This window comes from Anser anser (genome assembly GCF_964211835.1).
Source record: "Anser anser genome assembly, chromosome: 7".
In the NCBI taxonomy this organism is placed as follows: domain Eukaryota; kingdom Metazoa; phylum Chordata; class Aves; order Anseriformes; family Anatidae; genus Anser; species Anser anser.
Window position 1 is genome coordinate 28,119,784 of NC_139727.1, and position 22,808 is coordinate 28,142,591.

The following is a 22,808-nucleotide window of genomic DNA, read 5'->3' on the forward strand; positions in this document are numbered from 1 at the left end:
TGGCTCAGTGCATAGGATGCAAAGCAGAAAGGAGACTTCATTTGGCAGAAAAAAGTATGCGTCAGTCAAGTCTGGTATTATTGGTGTGCCTTCCTATGACTTTTGAATTGCGACAGCCTTTGAAGAAAACAGGAAGAAATAGATTTTGGAGAGAGAGATGTTTTGATGTTGAAATGCAGGGAGAGCGCTTGGGATGGTAACAAACAGTTCTGGACAAAGTACTTTTCAAATTCTTCAAGGCAGCTGCTCTTCACCCAAAAGGTTGGTCGGTTGCTTGGGTTTTTCCTTGTTTCTTCCAGAATTCAGATCAAAATCTTTGTATGAAATTTCGTATCTAAATCTTGCCTTTAATGTCAGGTTTCTAGATAGGAGATGCAGACTTCAGTTTAGGGTGAAATTGAATACTTAGGATAACTCTCCGGACTGTGCAGGGCCTGAGATAGTTCAGTCGCGTGGGCCCTCACAGCTTTGCAGTTCATCTTTGTTGATTCATTTTTCAAAGGTTGGCTAATCCTTGCAATTTTGTTGGGATAATTGGGATATAGAAAGCCTCATGAATCCCTACGGTCAGGGCCCTGACCTCTTGTACGCTGGGACCTGCTTGCAACTACTTCTTACTTCCCAACCTTCTCCCGAATGTTTCCTGAACGCTCTCTGGCTTGTTTCAGGGACCGGGTTGGCAGCGTATCAGGAGTCAGTAGCTGGAGTCCTTCAGGAAAGAAGTTGAAGATGCTGAAGTATGAATTCTGGTGTCCTGGTTGTTAGAGTCTGTTAGCAGAGACTTGAAGATGCGAAGAAAAGAGATGTTAAAGCCGGTACAAGTGTTCTCTTTCTTTGTGCTCCTAAGTTGAGAAGTTAGGATCTGAGTTGGCTTCCTGTGCATCTGCTGCCATGGGAAATCACTGGTGACTTTCCTCAGTGTTTTGAGGTACAAAAAGTATTTATGAGGTATGGAGACAGGAGGAAAAAAAAGATTAAAAAAATATATATTTTTAATGACAGTAAAAAATACCACCCATAGAACCTGAGTTATCACTGTGGCATTTTTTGACTGAGATTTCAGTGCTGTCTGTCTTATTTATAAGTTTTTATATGTGTACCCTGCAAGGGGTGGGGAGGGAACTACCAGTCTTTGTTCATGTAGTTCTGATTTCCTGGCAATTTGGGAGACGTTCCGAGGTCATTCGTTTTCATTCCTGATGCCGCTTATTGCTACCATCTCCCTGGTTATCTCAGAGACAATTGGGATTATATTTATTATTTCCTACTTAAAATATTCTGTTACCATCAAGTATCTCAGAAGCATTGAGCTTTCTGCCTCTCTTAAATGCTGATTTGCTTAATAAAGGCAGTATTAAGGTTCTGGCTTAGCAAAGGAATACCACTAAACAACTTTGGTCTATGTCTTAAGTCTCTGGTTTTTGGCCTGTAGCTGTGATTGCAACCCGAAACAGTGCATAGCTAGAAATCTTCATAAATTATTATCCATCTTTTTGCTGGAGACTGAAAATGGAGAGCTACTGAAGTACAAAGGAAACTTTTTTTCTGAGTCATGGCAAGATTGGCAAGTTGCAAGGGAAAATATAAATCTGGTGTTTACTATCATTAATCCTCCCTTTACAGAAAGTTATTAGGGTGAGTTATGCTTTCAGTCTCCTTGCTGTTGTGGACTGAAAAAAAAAGTTATTTTGATTTTTTTTTAATTAGGATTTTTTTTTCTGATCCTTGGCCTAGGATGGGGATAAATTAGAGGAAGTTGCCCAATTTTCTCTGCTAATTGTCTGAAGATTGGCCCTAAAAATACAGTTGTCATCTACAATTGCTAGTTTTCACAAATGGGATGATGACTTTATCTGTTTTCCCTCATTATGGACCAATCATTCAGTCATGCAATGTCCAATTCTGAAACCTGTGATCTTTTACTTAGGTATGAATCCTGGTACTTTTTCATACATATGCAGACACTGAACTAACATGAAAAAACATGTCCAGCCTTTTGCACAGTGTAAAATAATAGATATTATCTTCAAATGTTAATGACTCTGCCTCCGCGTCTGATATGATAAATGCTATTCTTATTCTGCTGATGGAAAACAAAAGGAACAGAAAATAGTGAGTGCCAAACATAAAGTTCAGTGTAATTTGGAGATGGACCACAAGTCATTTGGAGTCCTGATCGTGTGTTACATAAAGGCCATAATTTGTCTTACAGGAAAAAATGGCTAATGTTAAAAAATGTTATCTGTCTTTTTGAAAACAGATGAAATAGATTGCAGAAGGACGTATCTGTCAACAGGAAGTGGCCGTAACTTAGGAGGCACGCAGGCGTCAAGCACAACTGAATGAGGCTGCAAAGAACAAAGAACCTCTTTCCTCTCGCTTTTCAGGCCGTATGTAGGACCAGAGAACACCTTTACTCATAGGGTTGAGCAGCCTTTTTGACCCCCTTTGGTGTGAGTGCAGCGTCTTAATACGAGTCTCGGTGCTAGGCTTTCACGATGCAGACTGGGGGTCATGTCAAGCAAAGCTGCAGGTCGTCACCAGCCCACCACCGTGTTTTGTTCACTCCTGGTGTCAAAGCAGTATTTAGATATTAGTAAGACTTGATATAGGTTCAATAAAACATGAGAATTTCAAGCTGTCCCGGAGTCGGTTTCTGTCATGCTGTGAGATTTGCTCTCGTCCACGAGGTGAAGGACTTTCTGAGATTGCATTGATCAAGATAGTCTCCTGGGTGTGTTCCTCATCCAAGGGGAAAAGTGAGGTCAGTAGGAATGAATGTTGTGCTGCAGCTCAGACTGGAAAAGAGATACTTTGGTGTCCTGGGAAGAACGTGTCTCCAACTTCTGCTTTGGGGCATTGTCTAACATGGTAGTCTTAATGTTAGGTGGCAGGTGACTTTCTTGTCTTCCTTGTTAGACTGCCCTACTTGTTCAAGGGAAGGCCAGTTCTGTGCTTTGTACCCTGCTTATTCCTCTGGGACATGATCCTTTCTGTTGCCCCACTTTGTGCTCTTCAGCCTTGCCTGCTGCCTCCTCCCAGCTCGGAATTCCCTGCCACGTTGCTCCTTGTAGATGTGGCCGGATGTTTTACCCTTCAGAAAGCTGAAGGCTCGGTTTCAGGTCACCTCCACAAGTCTTCTGGATGTGATGCATAGCATGGGAGCTGTTTGGAAATTGGGCTTTCAAATATTCAGACATTGTGGTGGGAATGAAGGCAACCAGAAAGGCAGCAGACTGGAAAATCCCTTCTGTACACTGTGTCTGCCAGCAGACCTAGTGGGATAAAACTGAGATGCTCTCTTAACCCAACTTTTTCACTTTTTGGCTTAGGTCTGCTTGTTTGTTCAATGGGTGAAGAGCATTTTGTGCTCCCTGAACACGTGGAGAAGTGGGAAGGCTAAATATACTGCACTTAAAAGCTCAGAGAAGCTAATATTGGCATTCTCACCATTTCCCACATCTTCTGTACTGCTACAGTGACATCCCTTGTAAATTGATGGCAAAACATATGACTTTTCTTTTTTTGGTCTTCCTTCTCTCCACGGTTTAACCTTTCTTATGAAGCACCTCTGTGATTAAAGGATATTAACAAAATCTTTATTTTCTTGGTTTTGAGAATTTTGAAGCCAAATTTGTAAGTTGAGACTTGGCAAACACCGCCGTGGTATGCAAACAGTGGGGATGGGAGAAGGGAAATCACTTGGCTGTTGAAAAACTACATATGGGAAAGTCACGTGGAACTTTGTGCTTTATTTATAATTCTGCAAAGGCCTCTTCTAATTTGAAAAAGTAGAAAAGACCAAATAGTGGCTTCTGGAAAGCAAACAGCTTGATTTTTCCATGAGTATTTTTAACACAAGTATTGACTTCACAGATTGTAACACTTTCCTTCTTAAATATATATTTTTTTAAGCTGTCGGGATGTATAACTGGCTAAACTAACATTGAGATGAAAGCCTTAACTCCTGCAGCTCCTTGCTTTTCAAATTCTGGTTGTGAAGCCATAAAAGACGTTTTATTTTCATTTAGCATATACGTATTGAGCTTCCAGAAAGGTGCCTTGATTTATAGTAAGTGTACCCAGTGGGAACCATATGAATTTTTGCTTTTTTTTTTTTTTTATGAAGGATTGAAGTGTTTCTTTCAAAATTTGTTTTCCAGGCAAATGCTGGGTTTAATGGTTAAGGTACGTTTAAGTAAGACCTGAAGCTGCATTTTTTTCAGCTTTGGCTGTACCTGTGAACAGGCGTTTCCAAATACTAGTCCTTGGAATAACTCTACTAGTTAACAATGCAACCTTGGGTTTTATATTGGCTTGATTCTGGGCAGTGTTTTACTGATACCGGTGTGAGATAACTGTGTTATGTGAAACTGCTTGAACGAAACAAATGGGAGAGTGGTGGCAGTGGGCTGCCTGAGAGGCTGTGCTGCTCTGCTCAAACTGCTGAACATAGCTAACTCGTGGTGGAACGGCATTTAAGGCTACATTTGGAGTCATTAGGTTATAAACAGTCCACAAAATATTTTAAATACTTCACGTTAATATTCCTCTGAAGCATAAGATTCCCTGGGGAGAAATGAGAAAGCGTACCAAAAACATTTTCAGTTCTCGAGGCTTATCCACCACTTCCTAGATCACTAAAGCCCAACTGTCTCATGAAGAAATTATTACAAAAACAAGTTTTGATGCAGTTCTCAGCGTATAAGTGCGTGCGTGGGGGGAAATACATTGGGTAATGCTCTTTCCTTTAGTTGTCAGATTTTCATATTTTGTTGGCTGGCTATAAATGTCAATTAAGATTCGGAAAATCTTTCTGACTCAAATTTGGTAAATTTACGTTCACCTTCATTTTGAGTAATGCTTTTGAGTCTTGTGCTGCGTTGGTGAAAGACATGGCAAAAGCATTCAGATCTTGACAGAATGTCTCAATCTGTGCCATTGGAAGGTGTCCTTTCATTTCTGATTCTTGGTAAGACTTCTTTTAAGGAGGGATGTAATAAATATTGACCCTTCTTGAAGAGACTAGGGTCTCTAAGAGAGGTGACCCACTGTGTAATTTTTTTCCTGAGAATAAATCTTCTGTGCAAAAGTGGCTGGTTTGTGCTAGGCACAATCCATATGAAAACTAGGACTGTGGGGATTGTCTTGTGAAAATGGTCCTGTCATTAGCTGGCATTAGCATCTCCTGCCTTCACTGAATGCTTGGCATCTGTAGTGGCCCATCAACAGTTTGTGTGCTTGTGCAGTTAATCCATCTAGGGCAATGCCCTGGAATAGAACAAAACCTATAAAACACCAGCTTGTCCTTCAGAAAGGAATCTTATTTCAGATTGCCCTGTTAATTTGCAAAATACCGGGATTTATGGAGCTGGCAGGATGGCTCTGGCAGAGTTATCACACTTCAGAGATCTGGGCTCTCTGTCAAACCCTTGTCTTAAGTTGGCATACCTCATACCTGAGGATGCGACTCACAAGGGACATCTGTGTGCATCCAGTTTTCTTCCAGCTGAGCCGGATGAGAGGGACAAGAAGTGGAGGACCTGCATGAGAATCTGGCGAGAGCTGCTGGAAGCAGCCCCAGGACTTGCAAAGCAGATGCAATTTATAGACTGCAGGAGCTACAGGTGCATCTTTCTGCTCCTCGGGAGTTGAGGAAGGAGCATTTTCCGTGCATTTGCTGAGCTTTCAGAGGTTCTTATCCCTCAGGGCAGTTTGAGAGCTCGTTGCAGACAAATTGGCAGCAGTGCTTTACACTAATGAGGAAGCAGCAGGGTTGCGCTTCCTTCAGCCTGCCTTGAAAGAAGAAGTGCAGAGGGGCTCATCATTCAGAGCTATGTGACTGTAAGGCACAATAACAGCCCAAAGCCTCCTAGTGCACGCTTCAGCAGTGCAATAACTGCATGTAGAGAGCTAAACCCGGTCCAGCGTGCTTGGTCGATAGCGAAGCTGCTTGATTTACCTCTGTTATTGATCGGGGTTCCAAACTGAGTCCATTTAAGCATCTGTAAGGGCCTCTTTTGGTGCTTGGTAGACACACTGAGCCACTGGTGCTGCTGGCTCACTTTGGCAGATACAAGTCCCCTTTCACTAATGAGCTTCTGCATTTACAAAAGATTGCTTTATATTTTTTGAGTGGAACTTTGCTCGAATTTCCTCACAATTTGGGGACGTTTTTGACGGTCATTTATTTTTCTTTATGGTGACTTCAACTCAGCATGAGGTCAGACTTCAGGAAATAGCCTGCTGAGTGCTGACACTTTAAAAGGTAGTCATGCTCTTGGTTTATGCTGAATTAATTGCACGAATGAGGTATACATTTTAAGCAGTCTAACATCTGATTTTTCAAAGGGATCTTGATATTTATTGTTATAGGCATTATTTTTTGCTGATGGTAGAGCCATCTAATAAAATCAGTCTTCCAAAACAGAAGGGATAATGAAGACTTTACTTATCATATAGTTCACCTTTGGTCTAACAATTGTATTGCAGCTAGGGAGGAACACTCAAAGGCTTAAGAAAATGTTCTGCAAATATGGTGTTAAAAGTTGAAGGTGGAAAAAAAAAAGGAAAGTATTAATCTAGAGTTTAATGAGGAAGGTGGATAAACAGTAACTCAAACAGTAACTCAGTAACTGATGTACAGACTGATAGGTTTTGCTCTTTTGGTCCTTTGGGTGTGTGGGGAAATCCAGAAAACACACAAACTCCAAGATGTAATCCTGCACAAATTAAAATGAGTATGAAGTATAAAGGGGCCAAAAGCAAAGGAAGAAAATGCAGAAGAAAAAGCTAGAAAAATGTGAAATCATTAGGGCCTCGTGAAATTTACTGCTGAGCATTTACAGATGTAGACACAGCCATTTCTGAACTTAGTAGCTTTCTTCCAGGTTCCAGTAAGTATTGGAATAAATTGATGAAGACTTTATAAGCATCTATAAGGCAACAGGAGATATAAGCAGTGGGACTTCATCAGGAATGACCTCATGGGGGGAAAAATGAATCTAATTTGTTTGATTCAATGGATTTTTCCCAATCCAACCTGACTGAGGGACTGTCGCTTATGGGATGCTGTGTAGAGATCCATCTTCAGGATTAAATTACAGTACAGTGGGTTCATTAAGTGACTGGAATACATGCTAACGAATAGTCTGTAAAGGTGAGGGGGTCCTGGAGAGGTCTGTTCCACCTCTGTGCCAACAGTTTGGGACGCAAAGTGCTTGAGATGAAGCTGGAGGCTTGCATGTATTTTTGATGGTGGGAGAAGAACCTGGAGAAATGATGTGAAACCTGGCACCAAAGTCGGTAAGTAAATGTGAAGAGAAAGGCAAATAGAGGGAGGATGCATCAGAAATGGAGCAGAGCTGCTGGAAAAAAAACACAAATATTTTATGATGTAGTAATAGAAGTGTCCTACGTAGGGCTGTTGTAGTACTCTGTACTTGTAAGTGCTGTATGCAGTTTTGGATCCCACATTTTGAGAAGTGGTTAAGTTGGAGGCTGAAAAGAGTAAAACTAAGATTTAATCCCTGTGGCCTTTGAAAAAAAAAAAGGCTGCTTTTGTCTTCTGAAAGCAGCTTAGGAAGGATTGGAGCAATTTTCCAGGTGAGCTAGGCTAAGAAGATGACTGCAATCAGGTGTCCGCTTCTTAGTGGAGAAGAAGAAATTGCTTTAGCAGAGAAGATCTGCTGCCTTGTCTTGCACAAAGGCCTGGATTAATGTTAATGGGGAGAACATCCTAACTTTTGAAGAGTGTGCAGCATGAGATGGCATTGCCTTTTGAGGCAGTGGCACCACAGCTGACTGCAGCCTCCTGAGTTGTGGATTAACAAATGTTGGTGCTTTAGGTGCAGCGAGCCCTTCCCAGAGCGATTTGATTGACTGGGTGACTTATTGAGAAGGCTTTCCAGCCCGATGCCTGTGGGATTGCATCTTTTCTTTCTGAACAGCCCTGACGTGTGATGCCTGTGTTAAGGAACAAGTGCTGAAAGGAGGACAGTTTGATGGCCAGATTGTAATTAAATCCTGCTCACAAATGTTGCTGTCCCCCCCCTGAGTTGTTTTTATGCCTCTTTGGGATGTATTGTTGCCTGGAAGACGTTTCTTTCAGTGATCGGATGATTTTACACACTGCAGGTCTGGTCTCTGCAGTGAAATAGGTTGGGGAACTTTCTCATTCACTTCCAGGAAAGGAAGGTTGGTGCTGGTTTTCCAATAGAGATGTTCAGAATTCCTGCTCCCCGCATTACCTGCTTCAGGGAAAAAAAAAACCACTGTTGTAGGGATACTGTGCTGGGAGTGAATAATTCTAAAAACTGAAAAGATTCCCTTGCCTTAGAGTTTCTTAGCTCTACAGTCACCCACAGGTCTTCGAGCTTTCTGGGTGATGAGGGTGACACATACCTTTGAAGAAGAAATTAACTGTCTTCTGACACTTAATGTTGGTTTTGTTTCAAGATTTTTTGCATTACTCTGCTCCTGCTAATTAGTACCAATTAGCAATTGTAGTTCTTCTACAAAAGAAAAATCTCCATTAGTTTTTTTGTTTGGCTGTTTTTTGTGATTTTTTTTTTTGCACAGATACATCTGGGTTGTTTAGTTTGTGCTACGTGAGAATTCGAAAGAAAACAATGGTTGCAAAAGTAAGAGGCCACTGGTATTTTGATCTAGAGCAAATGTGTGCCTGGCAGCCAGACTTCAGCGGGGGAAATCCACTCGCCCTTTGCTTTTCCCCCAGCCTGCAACCTTCCTGCAGGGAAATGTGTGAAAGAGGTACGGCAGCGCGGGTCACCCTGTCCTCCCCCAGCTCCGCTGCAGCCAGGGGAGCGCTCGCGTTATCTGCCAGCGGAATAACAACCACTAATGGAAATTACAGCAATTGGGATAAGATAATACCCATAAAGGCAGGTTATGCTGATCGGCGTTTCTTCCTGAGATAAGGCTGAAATGAGTTTGTAATTATTGGGCATTGAGCTTTATTAAATAAAGCGTGCTTATGCATGCAAGGGGAACGCGCGTTGTCCATATACCGAAGGAGAAATGCTGCAGATACCGTGAAGGTGGGGAGCAAGACAGCGAGGTGTCTGCCCTTGGAATGGCAGAGCTGCCTGGCTTGCAGGTATGTCACTGAAATTTAGAAACTGGCAGCGGTTCTGGGTGCCACCAGTGCTTTTAATGCTTGAGCGAAGTGCAAACTGCGTAATGCCGCGGCCGATGCTGAAACGCGACACGCGGGCATCGCTTCCTCTGAGCCGCTGATCTTTGCGTAACGGGGGCTGTCCTGGGGCGGCTGCAGGAAATATGTGGGTAACCGGTGGCGGTACTGCTAGGCACACAAAGCACAACAATTAGTTGTGCTTAGAGTCCTGTTGTTGTAATCTCAAGCAACTTTCTGGCGCACTCCTCGCTTTACAGCCAGGAAAATGGCTGAGTAAGGAGCTGGTGATGGGAGGCATTGATTTTTTTATTTTTTTTTTCCTTGTGTGCTTGAATGAACCAAGCTTGTACCTGGAAACCTACATCCGCGAGCTCACTGCTTTGTGTAGATCATGCTTTCTGAAGGCTTTCATGTGTGAGGGGATCCCAAAACCTCTCCACTGCGGCTGGCAGAGCAACAAAGTATGTGGGCTTTTGGGGAGCTTTTCTTGTCTTCTTTGTAATGGTGTGAGCCAAAGCAGAACCGGTACTACAGCAGGGGAGAGATTAGGCTCGAAGGTGTTGATATTTCCTGCTGTTTCACTGACAGCTGGAATCTGTACTTAAATATATACTGTGTTGGTTTGTTTATTCCTCAATTTTTGTTTATTCCTCCTTTTAGAAAAGAGATGAGAATTCATGCTTCTCTTCAGGCACTCAGAGAGTTCCTAACAACACAGGAATTCAAGCTGGAGGAGATGAGCATGTATTTAAGATGAGGCTTTCTGAAGTGGTTTTTCCCTGAAGTTGCATGTTTAAAAAAGTTTCTAACAGAAGAGGTTAAGATCTGATAGCACTCTCAGTGTTTTGTCTAGTGATTTAAAAGCGATGCCTTTAACACTGTTGTGCTGTGATCTTTCAGATGCTTGTGGTATTGAGCTTTCTTAATAGTTAAACTTGTGGTTTCCTTCCATTCTTTGCTTTGGTTGTACGAAGATACACGTACGCAATCTTTAGTGCTCTTTGTTTTGGAAGAGACCTAGCCCTCCTGTCTTTTCGCTAGTCAGGCCACACCAAGTGGAAAGACTTCTCCTGCTCTTTGTGCCGGGGTTTAACCACAAGCTCCGAGCCTCTGCCAGCACGGAGCAGTTCAGATGAATTTAGTTTTCTGCTAGGTAACAGAAAGCATGCAAAACTCTCCAGTACTGCATAACCCATGGGATTAATTGGTAGGCTCCTAATCAGAAGTACCCTATAGGGATCTACGTATATTTTCTAAGAGGAAGAAGTCCCAAAACAATGGTTTAACCAAGTGCTGTGTACCACAAAACCAGGCTTGTGTGTGACCCAGAACCCACCGATCGATGGGGATGTAGGTGCCGCGGCAGAGTTTTGGGGGGTAAAGTCCAGGGATAACAGTGGAAAAGTGCTCTAGCTGCACATATGTAGGGCAGTTTGAGGACATTTCTTTGCCTCAGCATAACCTATGCAATATTGCTCTGCAGTGTAACATTATTGAACCGTAATATCCAGCAGCGTGCTGGGAACAAGGCAGCTGCTGATGCCTCTTTTTCCTAAAGGATTTCCCAGAAAATCCATTCCTTTCACAGAAGGATGCAAGCCATGTAGAAATGGTGCTCTGCTGGAAACAGAAACTTAATTCTCAGAACTCAATAAAAGAACCTCTTTCTTGTAAAACCAGCTGAGGAAAACAAGACTGCTGGGATTTTGGGGGCTTTTCTAAATTTGTTCAAGATGCAAACTTGAGCTCAGAAAAGACCAGCGAACTTCAGAAAGTTCTGACCAGGCTGGAAGAAATGTCAGATATCCCAGCAAAGTCTCGCACGACAAAGCCATTTAACCACTTCTGTGCTTTTCGTCAAGCTAACTAACTGCACCGTGCCTGAAGAAATACCTGAGCATCTTTATGCAATCAGGTGCCCATTTGACACCAACATTTATGAACAATTTTTTATAATATTAATAAGAAAAATAGCATAGATTAACATGCAAATACTTCCTAATTTGAAGGGATGCCATCATGTCAAATTATATGCGTCTGTGCACTTATAATAGATGCAGCGTGTAATTATGTAGTTGCATCCGTGTGGGTGTTTCCCATGTCAATGCACCTATCCCTCATGTGAGACTGGATTTTATCTGAGCGCTTTGCAATGGCACTTGCGAGAAGCAGGAGGGGCAGAAGGCCGTGACCTTGGTGTGTTTTGTCTTCCTGCCCATGCGGATGTAATACAATTTGGGTGATCCCTGACTCTCTTCTCCTGCTCCAGTCTTAGGTGTATTGTGGTGATGAAATGCCACGTAACCGTCCTTATCTTCAGTTTTCGTGATAGGTTATTTTAAACGTCTTTGCAGGTGGAGAAAAGGGGCTTGTGTCTGTTGTAACTGGACCCAGCAGTGGCAGTGCTGCGTCCCAGATAATCGCTCTGTGCATGTATGTATCCTCCTTATTGAAGTCTCATGCATTAAGACTGTCTGCTGGCATAATTGCCTTAGACCCTGATGAAAAATTCATCTCCTAGGACCCCAGAGGGTCATTTGGAGCAGTATTATCCCATGAAGTCTAGAGGCAATAGAAGAGCAAAGAAGAAAATAACCTTGAAATCAATGCCAGTCACCCTAGCACTAGTGCCGTTAGTTTTGGCAAATCCTATCTCAACAATAAAGCCAGCTGCCATTTTGGCATCAAGACAGGCAGACTTGGCACCAGCCCCTCTGGCACCAAAAACATGCTTCGTGGGAGCTGGCATCAGTGGTGTGAAACGAGGGTAAGGCCCAAGGGAAATGCCAAGCAGGCATATGAGATGAGCACTAAAAATAGCAAGTTGCTGTCGTTTGGAGGAAAAAAAAAAACTAATAGCTCTTCTAAGAGCAGGGCATCTTCAGATCTCCATCTCCAAGGCTGTGCTGGTAAGCAAACGCATTGATAGCTTTGGACAATGCTGTCTGCTGTGATGATGTGACCAAAGGCCACACGCAGGCTGTATTTTTGGTACCCGCATGGTACAAGACTCTAAAACGAGAGCAGACGCTCACCGTCTTGATCCCACGTTTGGGGGATCCTGTTACCGTCTGCACCCTTTGCCTTCAGCCCCGTCTGGAGCGGATCGTCTCCCCTTGATCCGTTACCAAAGGTCCTGTTTGCACACACGGGCAGGAGGAAAACAAGAGCTGCGCTGCCAACAAGCAAGGAGCCTGGCGAGTGTCCCTGCGCCACCCCGGGCACGCTGGCCCCGCTGAGACAGTCCCGTCAAATGTTTAACAGCTGATCTCCCCCCACCCCTCCCCTTCTCCCTCCCTGAGAAAGGAGTCGGCTTTCCCGTGACTTCATTACCCACTCCAGGCTAAAACCGAAGCCTGGCATCGGTGCCTGAAAGCTGGGAAGGCCGAAGGGGCAGAACTGGCCCTGTCTCCGCTGACGCAGGTGGCGTCATCTCTGAACAGGGCCGTTCCAGCTCTCCGGTCCCCCCCGCCTCAGGGGCTGAGGCCTTTAAAGCTTTTTAAGGCCTCTGGGTTTTAGCAGGCCTGGGTGGTGAAACTGGTGGCACAAAATCGTGCAAATAGCCTTTTGTATTACAAAAGACACTGCGCTGGCTTGGCCACCTCTCTGCTGCTGTGCAGAAAAGCATGCCGGACCTGTGGCTGTCGTTTTCTCCTCCTTGTGTAAAAAGCAGTGGGAAACAACACCGCCGAGTACTGAAAATTTCAAGCTACGGTTAACAAAATTTATTTTGGTCTTGGAGAAGGGGCCTGGGATTTTGTGTATAACTGTTTTCAATAGCGGCATTACCATACTATATGATTCCTCGAAATGATGTGACATTACAGAATACCAGTGTGCTATTTCTAAAATACCAAATTATTCAGTGTAATTTAGAAAAAAAAATGGTGAAAATAGATATAGAATATAGAAGCTGGGAGTTAGCCTCTTCTCGCAGATAACTAGCGATAGGACGAGAGGGAATGGCCTCAAGTTGCAGCAGAGGAGGCTCAGGTTGGAAATGAGGAGACATTTCTTCTCAGAAATAGCGGTTAGGCATCGGAACGGGTTGCCCAGGGAGGTGGTGGAGGCACCGTCCCTGGGGGTGTTTAAGGAAAGGTTGGACGTGGTGCTTAGGGATGTGGTTTAGTGGGTGACGGTGGTGGTAGGGGAATGGTCGGACCAGATGATCTTGGAGGTCTTTTCCAACCTTAATGATTCTGTGATCAGCTGAATGGCAGAGCTGGTAGGAGAGTCTGGAGCAGTCTGGATGTGGCCTTCTGTCAGGTGGGCGTTGGAGGGGGCTTCTCTTGCCCTTTCTTATCTGTCCTTATGATAGCTTACTGCAGAAAGCAGCCTCAGAGGAGCGATTGCTTGCTTTACAAAAATGCAAAGGAAGGTGCTTTACTGTTGGTATTTCTTCACCCACGTACAAAAATTGAAGAGGAGGACAGGCAAAAATACCAGGTGACTGTGGGTGGTGGTTTCCTATGCAATGCCTCCTCCTTTGGTTCAGGGCTCACGCATGGCTTTCAGGTGGAGGACGTGGTGTGTATTTTCACTTGTCTGCTCGGCTGACAATTGCTGTGCAAAATTCGACCAGAGTCGAGCATGAATCGTAGGCACTGGGGTTCCCCGCAGCACTGAGCGTGTTTTGAAGTGCTCAGTCTCTACCTCCCTGGTTAACCAGTTACTTGGAGACAAAGCACAGGTGACAGCAGTGAGGTTGAAATGCAGTCCCCATTTGCTTATCTAGACTGAGTTGGCTGCAAAAGCATCTTGTGCTTCAAAACCACCGAGCTGACAGAAGCAGCAGCAGGCTGCAGGGAAGGGGGACCTGCGCAAGGACAGGCTGGGACCACTGCAAGCCCTTGTGCTTCATTGCACATTAAAATTCATAGGTACAGCAGATTGGCTGTAGCGCTGGCTCACAAGTCATTTTTCCACATGTAAGATGTCTTTTGCTGGAGTTACTCTTTGTTCTCTCCAGCAATGAAGAAGGGATTTTGGTCTGAGAAACGTTAAACCCAAGTGACTTCAGTGTCCTTGTTTTGTAGTTGACTGCATACTAAAAGGGGGACCTGCTTTAACCACCTCTGAAATAGTCCAGTGGTACTAGACACAAAGGGTCTAAAAGGCTTATTAGTATTCCTTAAGCAGTACAGAAGATCCTCTAGGTACTGAGGAATTATCAGACTGGCCTGTTCCTCTGGAATTTCTTGATGATGATGTGTGTAGGCAGCACCAGTGCTGCACGTTACAAGAACCCACTGCATCTGCTCCTGGTGCTGGAAAGTTGTGTTCTTGTTCTGGTGCTGTCAGGGTGGGTAAGGGGCCCTCTGCTTTTCAGGAGTCGGCAACAAGTAGGCAGGCTTGGCAGGCAGGTGGTCAACCAGGAATGGTGTGTAGGCATTGCACTGCGGACCCAGCATGGATGGTTTCCAAACATCTTATGCCATTTTTGCTAGCAAACAAACCCCATTAGAGTATGTTCTGTCAGGGCAGATGGAGCTTGGTTGTTCCTGGATGATGTCGTACCGTAAGAGAAGCAGGGATCTGCTTTTATGCCTTTCTATATCTTTATCTTTTTTCTTTACTTGCAAAGCCATCTTCAGGACAGGCAAAGATAAAGTCACCCCCGCTCAGGTTGCTCCTTTCACATTTTGTTTGTGCCTGACAGATCTGTGTAGTCTCGGTTCTAGCACCCAAGGCTATGGGCTGACTAATGAAAATGGATAGCTGATGCTCAAGGGATGCTCCTGTTACCAACGTGAAAATAACAGCGTCCTGGGGTAAATGGAGGACTTCTTAGATAACAGTTGTTCTGACTTTATGGTTAACCTGTATATATATATAGCTGCACTGTTCTTTTTTTCCAGAACAATGGTATTGCAGTTTATGGGGATATTACAGACCACTCATATTTACTGTTCAAAACCTGTTCCTGCCTAGGACTCCAATAATGGAGCCACTGAGACTAGCATTGTGCTTCAGGCCTGACAGATTTGAGCTGCACAGCTTCATTTTTGTTCCAATCATGTTGTCATATCTGGATCATCTAAAGGTCAAGCTGTCTCCTCGGGGGTATCAAAATGGGGATTGGATCTTGCTGGGTTACTAAACCCACTCATGAGCCTGTCCCATCAAACATCAGAGCAGCTCTAAAATGGGCCAAACAAATTCCATCGTCTGCTTCGGTAGCATGCTAATATCTGAGATCACAAGGCACAGGCTGTGCTGGGCTTGTGAAATTGTCGAGCAGCGTCCTTTGCACATTGTGTCTGGTGCAGATGGCATATTCAGGAGAGCAGAACTACTGTCAGATAAAGCAAGGGGTCTTTATTCCCTCTGCTTCGGAAAAAAACCCACAAAAATAAGAACTTGCTCACCTCTAACCTGCAGTGGGATCATGCTGAAAAAGGAGGGTTGGTGGCTGCCTAAACAAGCAGATATTCAAAATAATGTTGATCCCGTAATCTATCCTGACTTTAGCCCTGATTTTTCAGAGCTCTCAAGTGATTTATTTACAGAGGAGAACTTGTTTGCTCTGTTCCTCACGTCTTGGATAGTTACACAAGACATCATAGATACGGCCCTGCAGATGTTAAACTCCAGTTTCACGTAAAGGAAGTGAAACCCATGCTGAGCCTGATTTAAAGCTGCTGCTGCTCTCATTAAATTAACAATTATTTCAGCTCTGCTTGCTCCTAAGCAGAGGGCAATAGAAAATTAGAAGGGTTTTGGAAACAGGCAATGAACAGCTGAAGGCTTTGGGAAAAGATTTTACACTAAGAGGACTAGGAAGATGGATATCTCTTACAAGAAGATAGCTAACAGGTACAGACTAATGAATGGGTGAGGAGATGGATGGGGACTTCTGTTCCCACCTGGTAATAATATGAAAGTCAAATTAGAAGGTGGTGAATTCACTACTGATGAAAGGAACTATTTGTTTATAACCACTGTCTATGAAACTCATTGCCATTGGAGCTAGGACTCCTGGATTTAAAAAAAAAAAAGGTGGGGGTTAAAATGGTACTATTTGAAATATCCAAAACAATTGCAAAGATTAGAAGAACCTGAGTGTTTTGAAAAGACTGGGTTGATTAGGATATCAAAAGGGTATGAGCTAACTTGTGCAGCTATTGGGGCTGGGGAGGATTTGTTTTGTTTTGCTTTTTATTTCTCTCCAGGGCTTTTTCCATAGTCACCTACCGCAGATTTTGTGGAGCACATCGCTGGCTACTGTCAGTCAGGGACTTGTAGGGAGGGTGGCTGCTGCAGTCAGATGTGGCAATGCCTATTTGCAAACCGCATTTTTTGTGTCAGTTTTTTTCAGAATCACTGAATTCACACACAAATCAGGATGTTTTGGCTTTTCCACTAAGTTACTGCCTTTGATAGTCCCTCACGACCTGTCTTAGATCTGGAATGAAGCTTTGCTTTTTGAGTACGTGCTGGAGGAGAGGCAGGTTGTTAAAGTTAGATCCCTTCTGACAGTAGGGATTCACAAATGGCTGCACTGGCTCAGCCCTGAGATCTGTCTAGTCCAGGGCTCTGTCTAGCAGCAGCCAAAATCGGATATTTCAAAGGCCAGCATGAGGCCACAGAACAGATTACTAAAACAGAAAGCTGCCCTTTTATATCATCGGTGTTTGTCCATAGAATTGGAAAAGCAAAGGTTGAGAGTTTGTTTGATCCAGAAGCACAAAAGCTGGAAAATCCCATTGCCTGGTGATAGTTAATGCTGATGTTTTGTGTCCTTCAGGAAATTACTTACGTGCCTATTTTCTCTTAGGAAAAACAGAGACGTGCTCGCCTTCGACAGCAGGTTTATATGGTAGCTTTAAACTGGCGTAAAAATAGGTAATAATTATTACAGCCTTGCAGCCTGATTTTGTAGGGGTCCCCCCACCATGGGGTCCTCGTTTGGGAAACAACCCAGGGCAGGGCTGGGAGGTGGTGGCAGTGACAGCAGTCACTGAGTTTTGGTGTGGAAAACGGGTGCTGTCTCTGACACTGCTGCAAACTGGTTGTTCAGGGATTTTCTGTTCTGATTTTTCCTTCTTTTTTTGCTGTTGCAAATTAGCATTTGTAAGAATCGTATGTGGTTTGTGCCTCTTGCTGTCTTGCTCTCCCTCTGAAGTTATTGTTAAAACTTCTACTAAAAAAGGGATTCAGCGAACTCTCTATGAAAAAAAAAAATACACTCCTTGTCCTTGTCAAATATTTTAATGTACTGAGCTCCTAAAGTTGAAGCAGCCAATGGCAAGGGGAGTTTCCCCTCTGCTAAACATCCACGGCGTTGCTGCTACAGCACATGGGAGTGGTGGCAGTGCCCCGGTCCCTACAGGACAGACGAGAACAGCTGCTGATTAAAGAGAAGCACGAAAAAAAGAGGTTGCTGAACTTTCAAAGTGTAGGTAGGAAAAGGAGTTAAATTTAGATTACCTTCTGCAGTGTCATCTCCTACCCCGGTGTGGAACTTGCTGTACTCCTTGCTTGGGAGAGGACAAACAAGAAATGCCATCCTGTGCACCAGATGATGAATTTGTTTATAAGGCTTAATTGCCCCTTGGCACGAAAATGTGAAATGAGCTCGAGTAGAATTGGAAACCATCCGTCGGGGCCGGTCGTGTTTTCCCTGGGGAGAGGGGGATTAAGATGTCTTCCCGTCACCTGTCTTACACTGTAGGACTTTTTGTAGGAGCCCAATCCTGGCCCTGCCGAAAGCAAGGGAACTGCTGCTCGTGCTTTTAGCAGCCTTTTGCTGTTATCTGGAGGGGCCGAGGTGAGCAGTGCTGCAAGAGTTGCTCAGGAAAAAGCACAGGCGCGGTGGCAGCAGCGTGCAGGGCAGTGCGTTGGGTCCGTGAACCTCCATCCAGGTCCCCAGCACCTGGAGATGCTCAGATAAAACCCGCTGCCTGCTCGCCTCGCCGTGCAGCAAGCAGCAGCGAATTCGGGCGTTTAATCTATTTTTGAAGAGAGAGCTATTTTTGCTTCGGGAGATTTAATCATCGCCGAGGACCTGTTGGCTCTCGCCGACGATTTTAATAGCTTTTCCTCCGCTCGCAGCATCCAGCTAGCGGGGAGCAGCGGCCCCTGCTCAGCCACTGCTCGCTGCCAGCGTCCCGCACCGGCAGCGCCGCTTCTGTGCGCGGCGAGCTGCCTGGCGGTAACCGGCAGCTGCCTTAAAGTTTTGGCTTTTTTTTTCATTTCTGCTGTTGTTTTTTTTTTTTTTTTTTTCAGAAGTGCCCGACCTGATGTCATTTCCCTCTTGCAAACACCCCGGCTCGGCTGCGTCTGAGATATGTCACGGGGAGTGGGAGGAGGAGGAGGGGGAGCCAGAGTGCGTGCCGTGTCCCAGGACCCTGTTTACATAGCATTCCCAGCCGAGGAAGCCCTGGTTTAAATAGGATCGGAGGCGCGGGCTCCCGCAGCAGATGAGGAAATGCTTGCTGTGGGGCTTTAAATTCCTGCGTTCCCATGCACGGGTGCAGAGGATGAGCCTGCAGAATGCCTTTCCTCTTGGGTCTCAGACAGGTAACCGGCTTCGGTGCGGTGGGCGCTGCTTGCTCGAGGACGTGACTCGCTTTTATTTTATCCCCCCTCCTCGCATAAGGAAATGATTTCCAGTTGTCCCAGAGCAGAACCCTCCACAGGGCACTTCCCCACCCGTGGCATTTGACTGGGGAGCGCGGTTGCGGGAGGGCTGCTTTCTGGTGAGCGAGGAAGGAGCGAAGCTGCCGTTTGAGGAAAGAAACTCTTGTTTTGGCTGTGGTGGGGTAGGACTGCCGGCAGGGTTTCTCTTTGTGTCGTGCTCCTGTGCTGGTGTTGTTTGGTTGGTTTTTAGGGGTACTTTCCACAGTCCTTAAAATGGAATTTATCTATATACCGTGCCTAAAAACTGGTGCCAAACTTTGAACCATTTTCTTGCGGGAGCAGTGTTTTGAGCATTAAACTCTACTTAAAAGAAAAAAAAAAAAAGGCACGTATCTCTTTCTCTTTTTGTCTCTCTTCTCTGACAAAGGTCACCGAACAGAAAATGGCAACTTGCCGTGCCCCCCAGTTTGGTGACTTTCTATTTTTTCTGGGAGATTTCAGCTCGAACAAGAAACTTGGGGTAATGTAATGGCTGGCCACGGGGAGTGGAGTGAGAAACGGTAGCAACTGCCCAGCTGCTCCCTGCTGGAGGAGAGTGCCAACTATTTGTTCTAAGGCTCGGCGAGAGCAAAACCTTTTTTTGGTCTGGGAGGCACGTCTGTAGGGGAATCTTAACTGTAAACTCTCTCCAGTGCTGCTGGGATCTGTAATCCACAATAAATAGATATCGCATGATATCAGAGTGCTGCCTGCAGTTTCTAACGTGGCATTAAACTTTCAAGATCTGGCTGTGGCATGTTTAAACTACCTACTTTGTGTCATGTAGAAATGAAGGGAAAATGACTTAACACTGCTGAGTAAACAGTTCTGTCTCTTTCCTTATCAGTTCAGGTTTTGGTGAAATGCAGCTCCCCCCACCCTGCTGATTTGAAAACACTTTTACGTAAGAAACTACCTCTAGCACAATGACCTTCTGTAATTGAACGCAATAGCTGTAATAATAGTTCACTTGTTAGCACTCAGGGCACAGAGACTTTCCCTAAAAACATAGGAACTGAACCGAGGAGGGAGATTCGGGCACAAAAGCTAAACAACTTCAGGTAACTCTCAACTTGCAGTGAGGCACAGCTGGCTTAATGTTCGAGTTGCACGGGCATGTTTTTCTCTAAAGTTTCTTTTTCTGAATGGATCTTTTTGTTTTAGAAAGGGGTTTGGCACAACTGAGGTACTGCATAAGATGTAAAACCAGCAGTGAGGTGTGCTTCTGTTTCACTTGCTCAGACTGAGACGGTCTGTTTATCTCGGTGGGCTGGACGGTGCTTTTTTCTCTGCTTGTGACTTTTCAGCATAGATACAGAGGCATTTACAGGAAGCAAAAAAAGGTGTTGCCTCAAGAGCAGTTGAGCAAAGCTCTCGACTATTTTTATCCACTGATGGAGGATACGGTGGAAACAAGCTGCTTGAATGTTAGTTTTAATCATTTCTAGACTTAAAAAAAAAAAAAAAAAAAAAGGTATTTGGGATTGTGTCCTGCATGCAGATAGTATTAAGAAATCTCCCACTTGTAAAAGGGGGAACAAAAGAGTTGTTAGCGAACAGCGCTATTTAATTAAAAGCGTGGGAGGAATTCAGGAACATCTCGTCACGCATCCGCCTCTATTGTCTCTTGTGTTTGCCCTCGGACTGTAAACACTTGGGTGTCCGGGCTGCCTTTCTTCCCGTTTCCCTGCTCAGCGCTAGGGGTGCTGCTCCCTGACGCCCGTCCACGCGCACGGAGCCGAGCGGGCGTCCTCCTGGGAGCTGCATGGTGCGGTGGGATCCGCGACTGCCCACCGCGTCCAGCCCTCGCCTGCCGGCAGCATCTGGCCACAGCATGATGTGGGGGTGCCTGTAAGGCTCCTGGCCCGGGAACCGTGGCCGTGGAGGATCCTGGCTTTCATTTTCGAGAGTTTGCTCAGGTGGAAGCTTGGAGACGTCCACCTGTGCTTCGTTGCGGAAACATTAAAGAAAAAGGGGAAGGAAGGTTGAAATGTTGGATTCTTAACTCTTCCATTTTTTATTTCTTAATTCGAACTGCTCGAGGTTTCTGGTGTTGTCAGCTGTTTGGTTCTTAAAACAACCGAGCGCAGCGCAGCCTCTTCACGGCCGTCATTTCCTGGAAGCGGGTCTTTAACGCGACAGGGCCGGGGCTGCCGCTGGGAAGCTTCTAGCAAGGTGTTGAGGAAGTAAACACTTTCACGTGGCCCATACAGCGCAAATACGGCAGTTCGTGCCGTCTGAAAGTGAAACTTGCTACAAACAAAAATGAAACCGGCTCTTTTTGAAGTATCCCGGTGTGCCTGTTACATATGGGGAAGCAGTGCTCCTTTGAAGATGGCTGGTGATTTCTCCAAGATAAATGGATGCAGATAACCGATTTGTTCCTTAGGTAAGGGTTAATAAAACCTCAGAGGTTCTGCATCCTCTGTAAAGGAGGCGAAGATGGGCCTGCTGGGCTGATTAATCATGGCGATTTAAATATAATTCTCCTGATGCTAGCATTAGCAAAGTAATAAATGCCGTGGATTAGAATTCCTGTTTTGGAGATTTTATTGTGCCCAGGACAGCTCAGAGGCATAATTCCTTCCCCTTTTATTTTACTTGGGGTATTTGGATGTTTGTATTTAACATGTTTCTTTTTTGCCTTCAGGAAAACAAAGTTTGAGTAATGTGTCTTAGGAATAAGTGTCCTGGCTTCATTTATTTCTTGGCCCCAGGTGTCTGTCGTAAGGCAGGCTGGCAGGAATTTATCCGCTGTGGTGCTGGGGGGCCGAGCCCCCAGGTTCCTGCAAAGCATGGCGATCGAAGCCAACTTCATCCTCACCAGACTTCGGTGCTTTCGTTCAATTGGTCCCACCAAAGGCAGAGCACTTGGCTAGATAGCTGCTGGTGTATGTTCCAAGGAACTAACAAACGTAGGGGGGTTTGGATGCTGTGTGATGACCACAGAGCCAGGGGGGCGGCCGGGGGGCTGCTGGTGTGGCCTCAAGTGAGGCCATACCACTCCTTGCTGTCATCCCGCCTGCTGTCCTACCTTGAGAGCACCTGGAGATTTATTTTTTTTTCCCCAAGATAAATATGGGTTAGTAACTGTTGGCCATGAATTGTAGTATACCCTATGACAAGATTTGGCATTCTGGCCTAATATTTTCAGCAGCGACTTTAACCTTCCCACTTCTGTCTCTCATCTGACAGAGATGCTCACCTTCTCAAGTAGCTCTGTGTTTGCCTTCTTGTGAGCTGTCACCGATGGGCTTGGCTAACAAACACTAGTGGTAGTCTGATACGTGAACTTGAGTAAAAAGCCAAGTGGCACCTCAGCTGTATCAAATTATTTTTTCCTGCTGTTTCTAACACACGTATTTAAGATACTGGTAGTCGCTTCCATTTTGTTACTTTGTGTGCTTAAAGAATTTATATGGTTCAAATAGTGATTGTGAGTTACTAAAAAATACCTAGGTTTTACATGCTAAGATGGTGTCGCATGTTTGAATCCATCCTGCTTGGTTGTTGTGGGTGCAGCTAGGTACTGAAAGCAAGGGTCTGCTGCCTGTGAGTAGTGAGATTAGTGACATAACTAGGTCAGGACTTTGTTTTTAAATAGATGCTTACTACCAAAGTCCCCTGTGGGAGCCATGAAACCAGAGCGGTCAGAGGTTGAGCCTGAATCCTGTTAAATCCAGCAGCACCTTGCCCTCGGGCAGATGCCAGCCTGGCAGTCTGTCTCCTTCCCGCTGCTGGTCTTTTCACCACGTCCCACTGTTTGTAGGCCTGCTACTCTGTTCTTTACTCACCCATGGCACTCCATTATTAATCCTCACCTCTTTCAGTCCAAATAGTAATTTGCTGTGTAGTGCTGTACAAACGCTGTATTGAAGCTTGGAGAGAGCAGGGTATCAGAGTAGGTCTAAAAATCTGGCTATCCTATTGAAGAGAGCAATAGCATGCAGCCTGCTGCCAGCAAATGCAAGTTGCTTTTCAAAGTATTTTCCAGGGTGTCTGGATGTTACCGGGGCTGGGATGGATGGAT

General features: G+C 44.9%; 1 protein-coding gene and 1 long non-coding RNA gene across 9 annotated transcripts in view; both read left to right on the forward strand.

The window, feature by feature from the left end:
- The window catches only part of WBP1L (WW domain binding protein 1 like), a 58,264-nt gene that overhangs the window by 15,269 nt on the left and 20,187 nt on the right, over positions 1 to 22,808 (forward strand). For 2 of the 8 annotated variants that reach the window (XM_083844816.1, XM_083844817.1), the window contains exon 2: positions 669 to 815. The exons of 3 other annotated variants lie outside the window; for them this stretch is intronic. In XM_083844816.1, the coding sequence (XP_083700942.1) occupies positions 789 to 815 (27 nt within the window). In that variant the 5' untranslated portion in view covers positions 669 to 788. Of the gene's footprint in view, positions 1 to 668; positions 816 to 18,430; positions 18,680 to 19,885; positions 21,168 to 22,808 lie in introns of those variants that run through there. 3 more of the 8 variants (XM_083844818.1, XM_083844815.1, XM_083844820.1) reach the window with 3 other exon arrangements.
- LOC310902782 lies at positions 812 to 6,549 on the forward strand. Its single transcript, XR_014586997.1, has 2 exons — positions 812 to 948; positions 2,261 to 6,549. It is a non-coding gene; the product is annotated as an uncharacterized lncRNA (long non-coding RNA).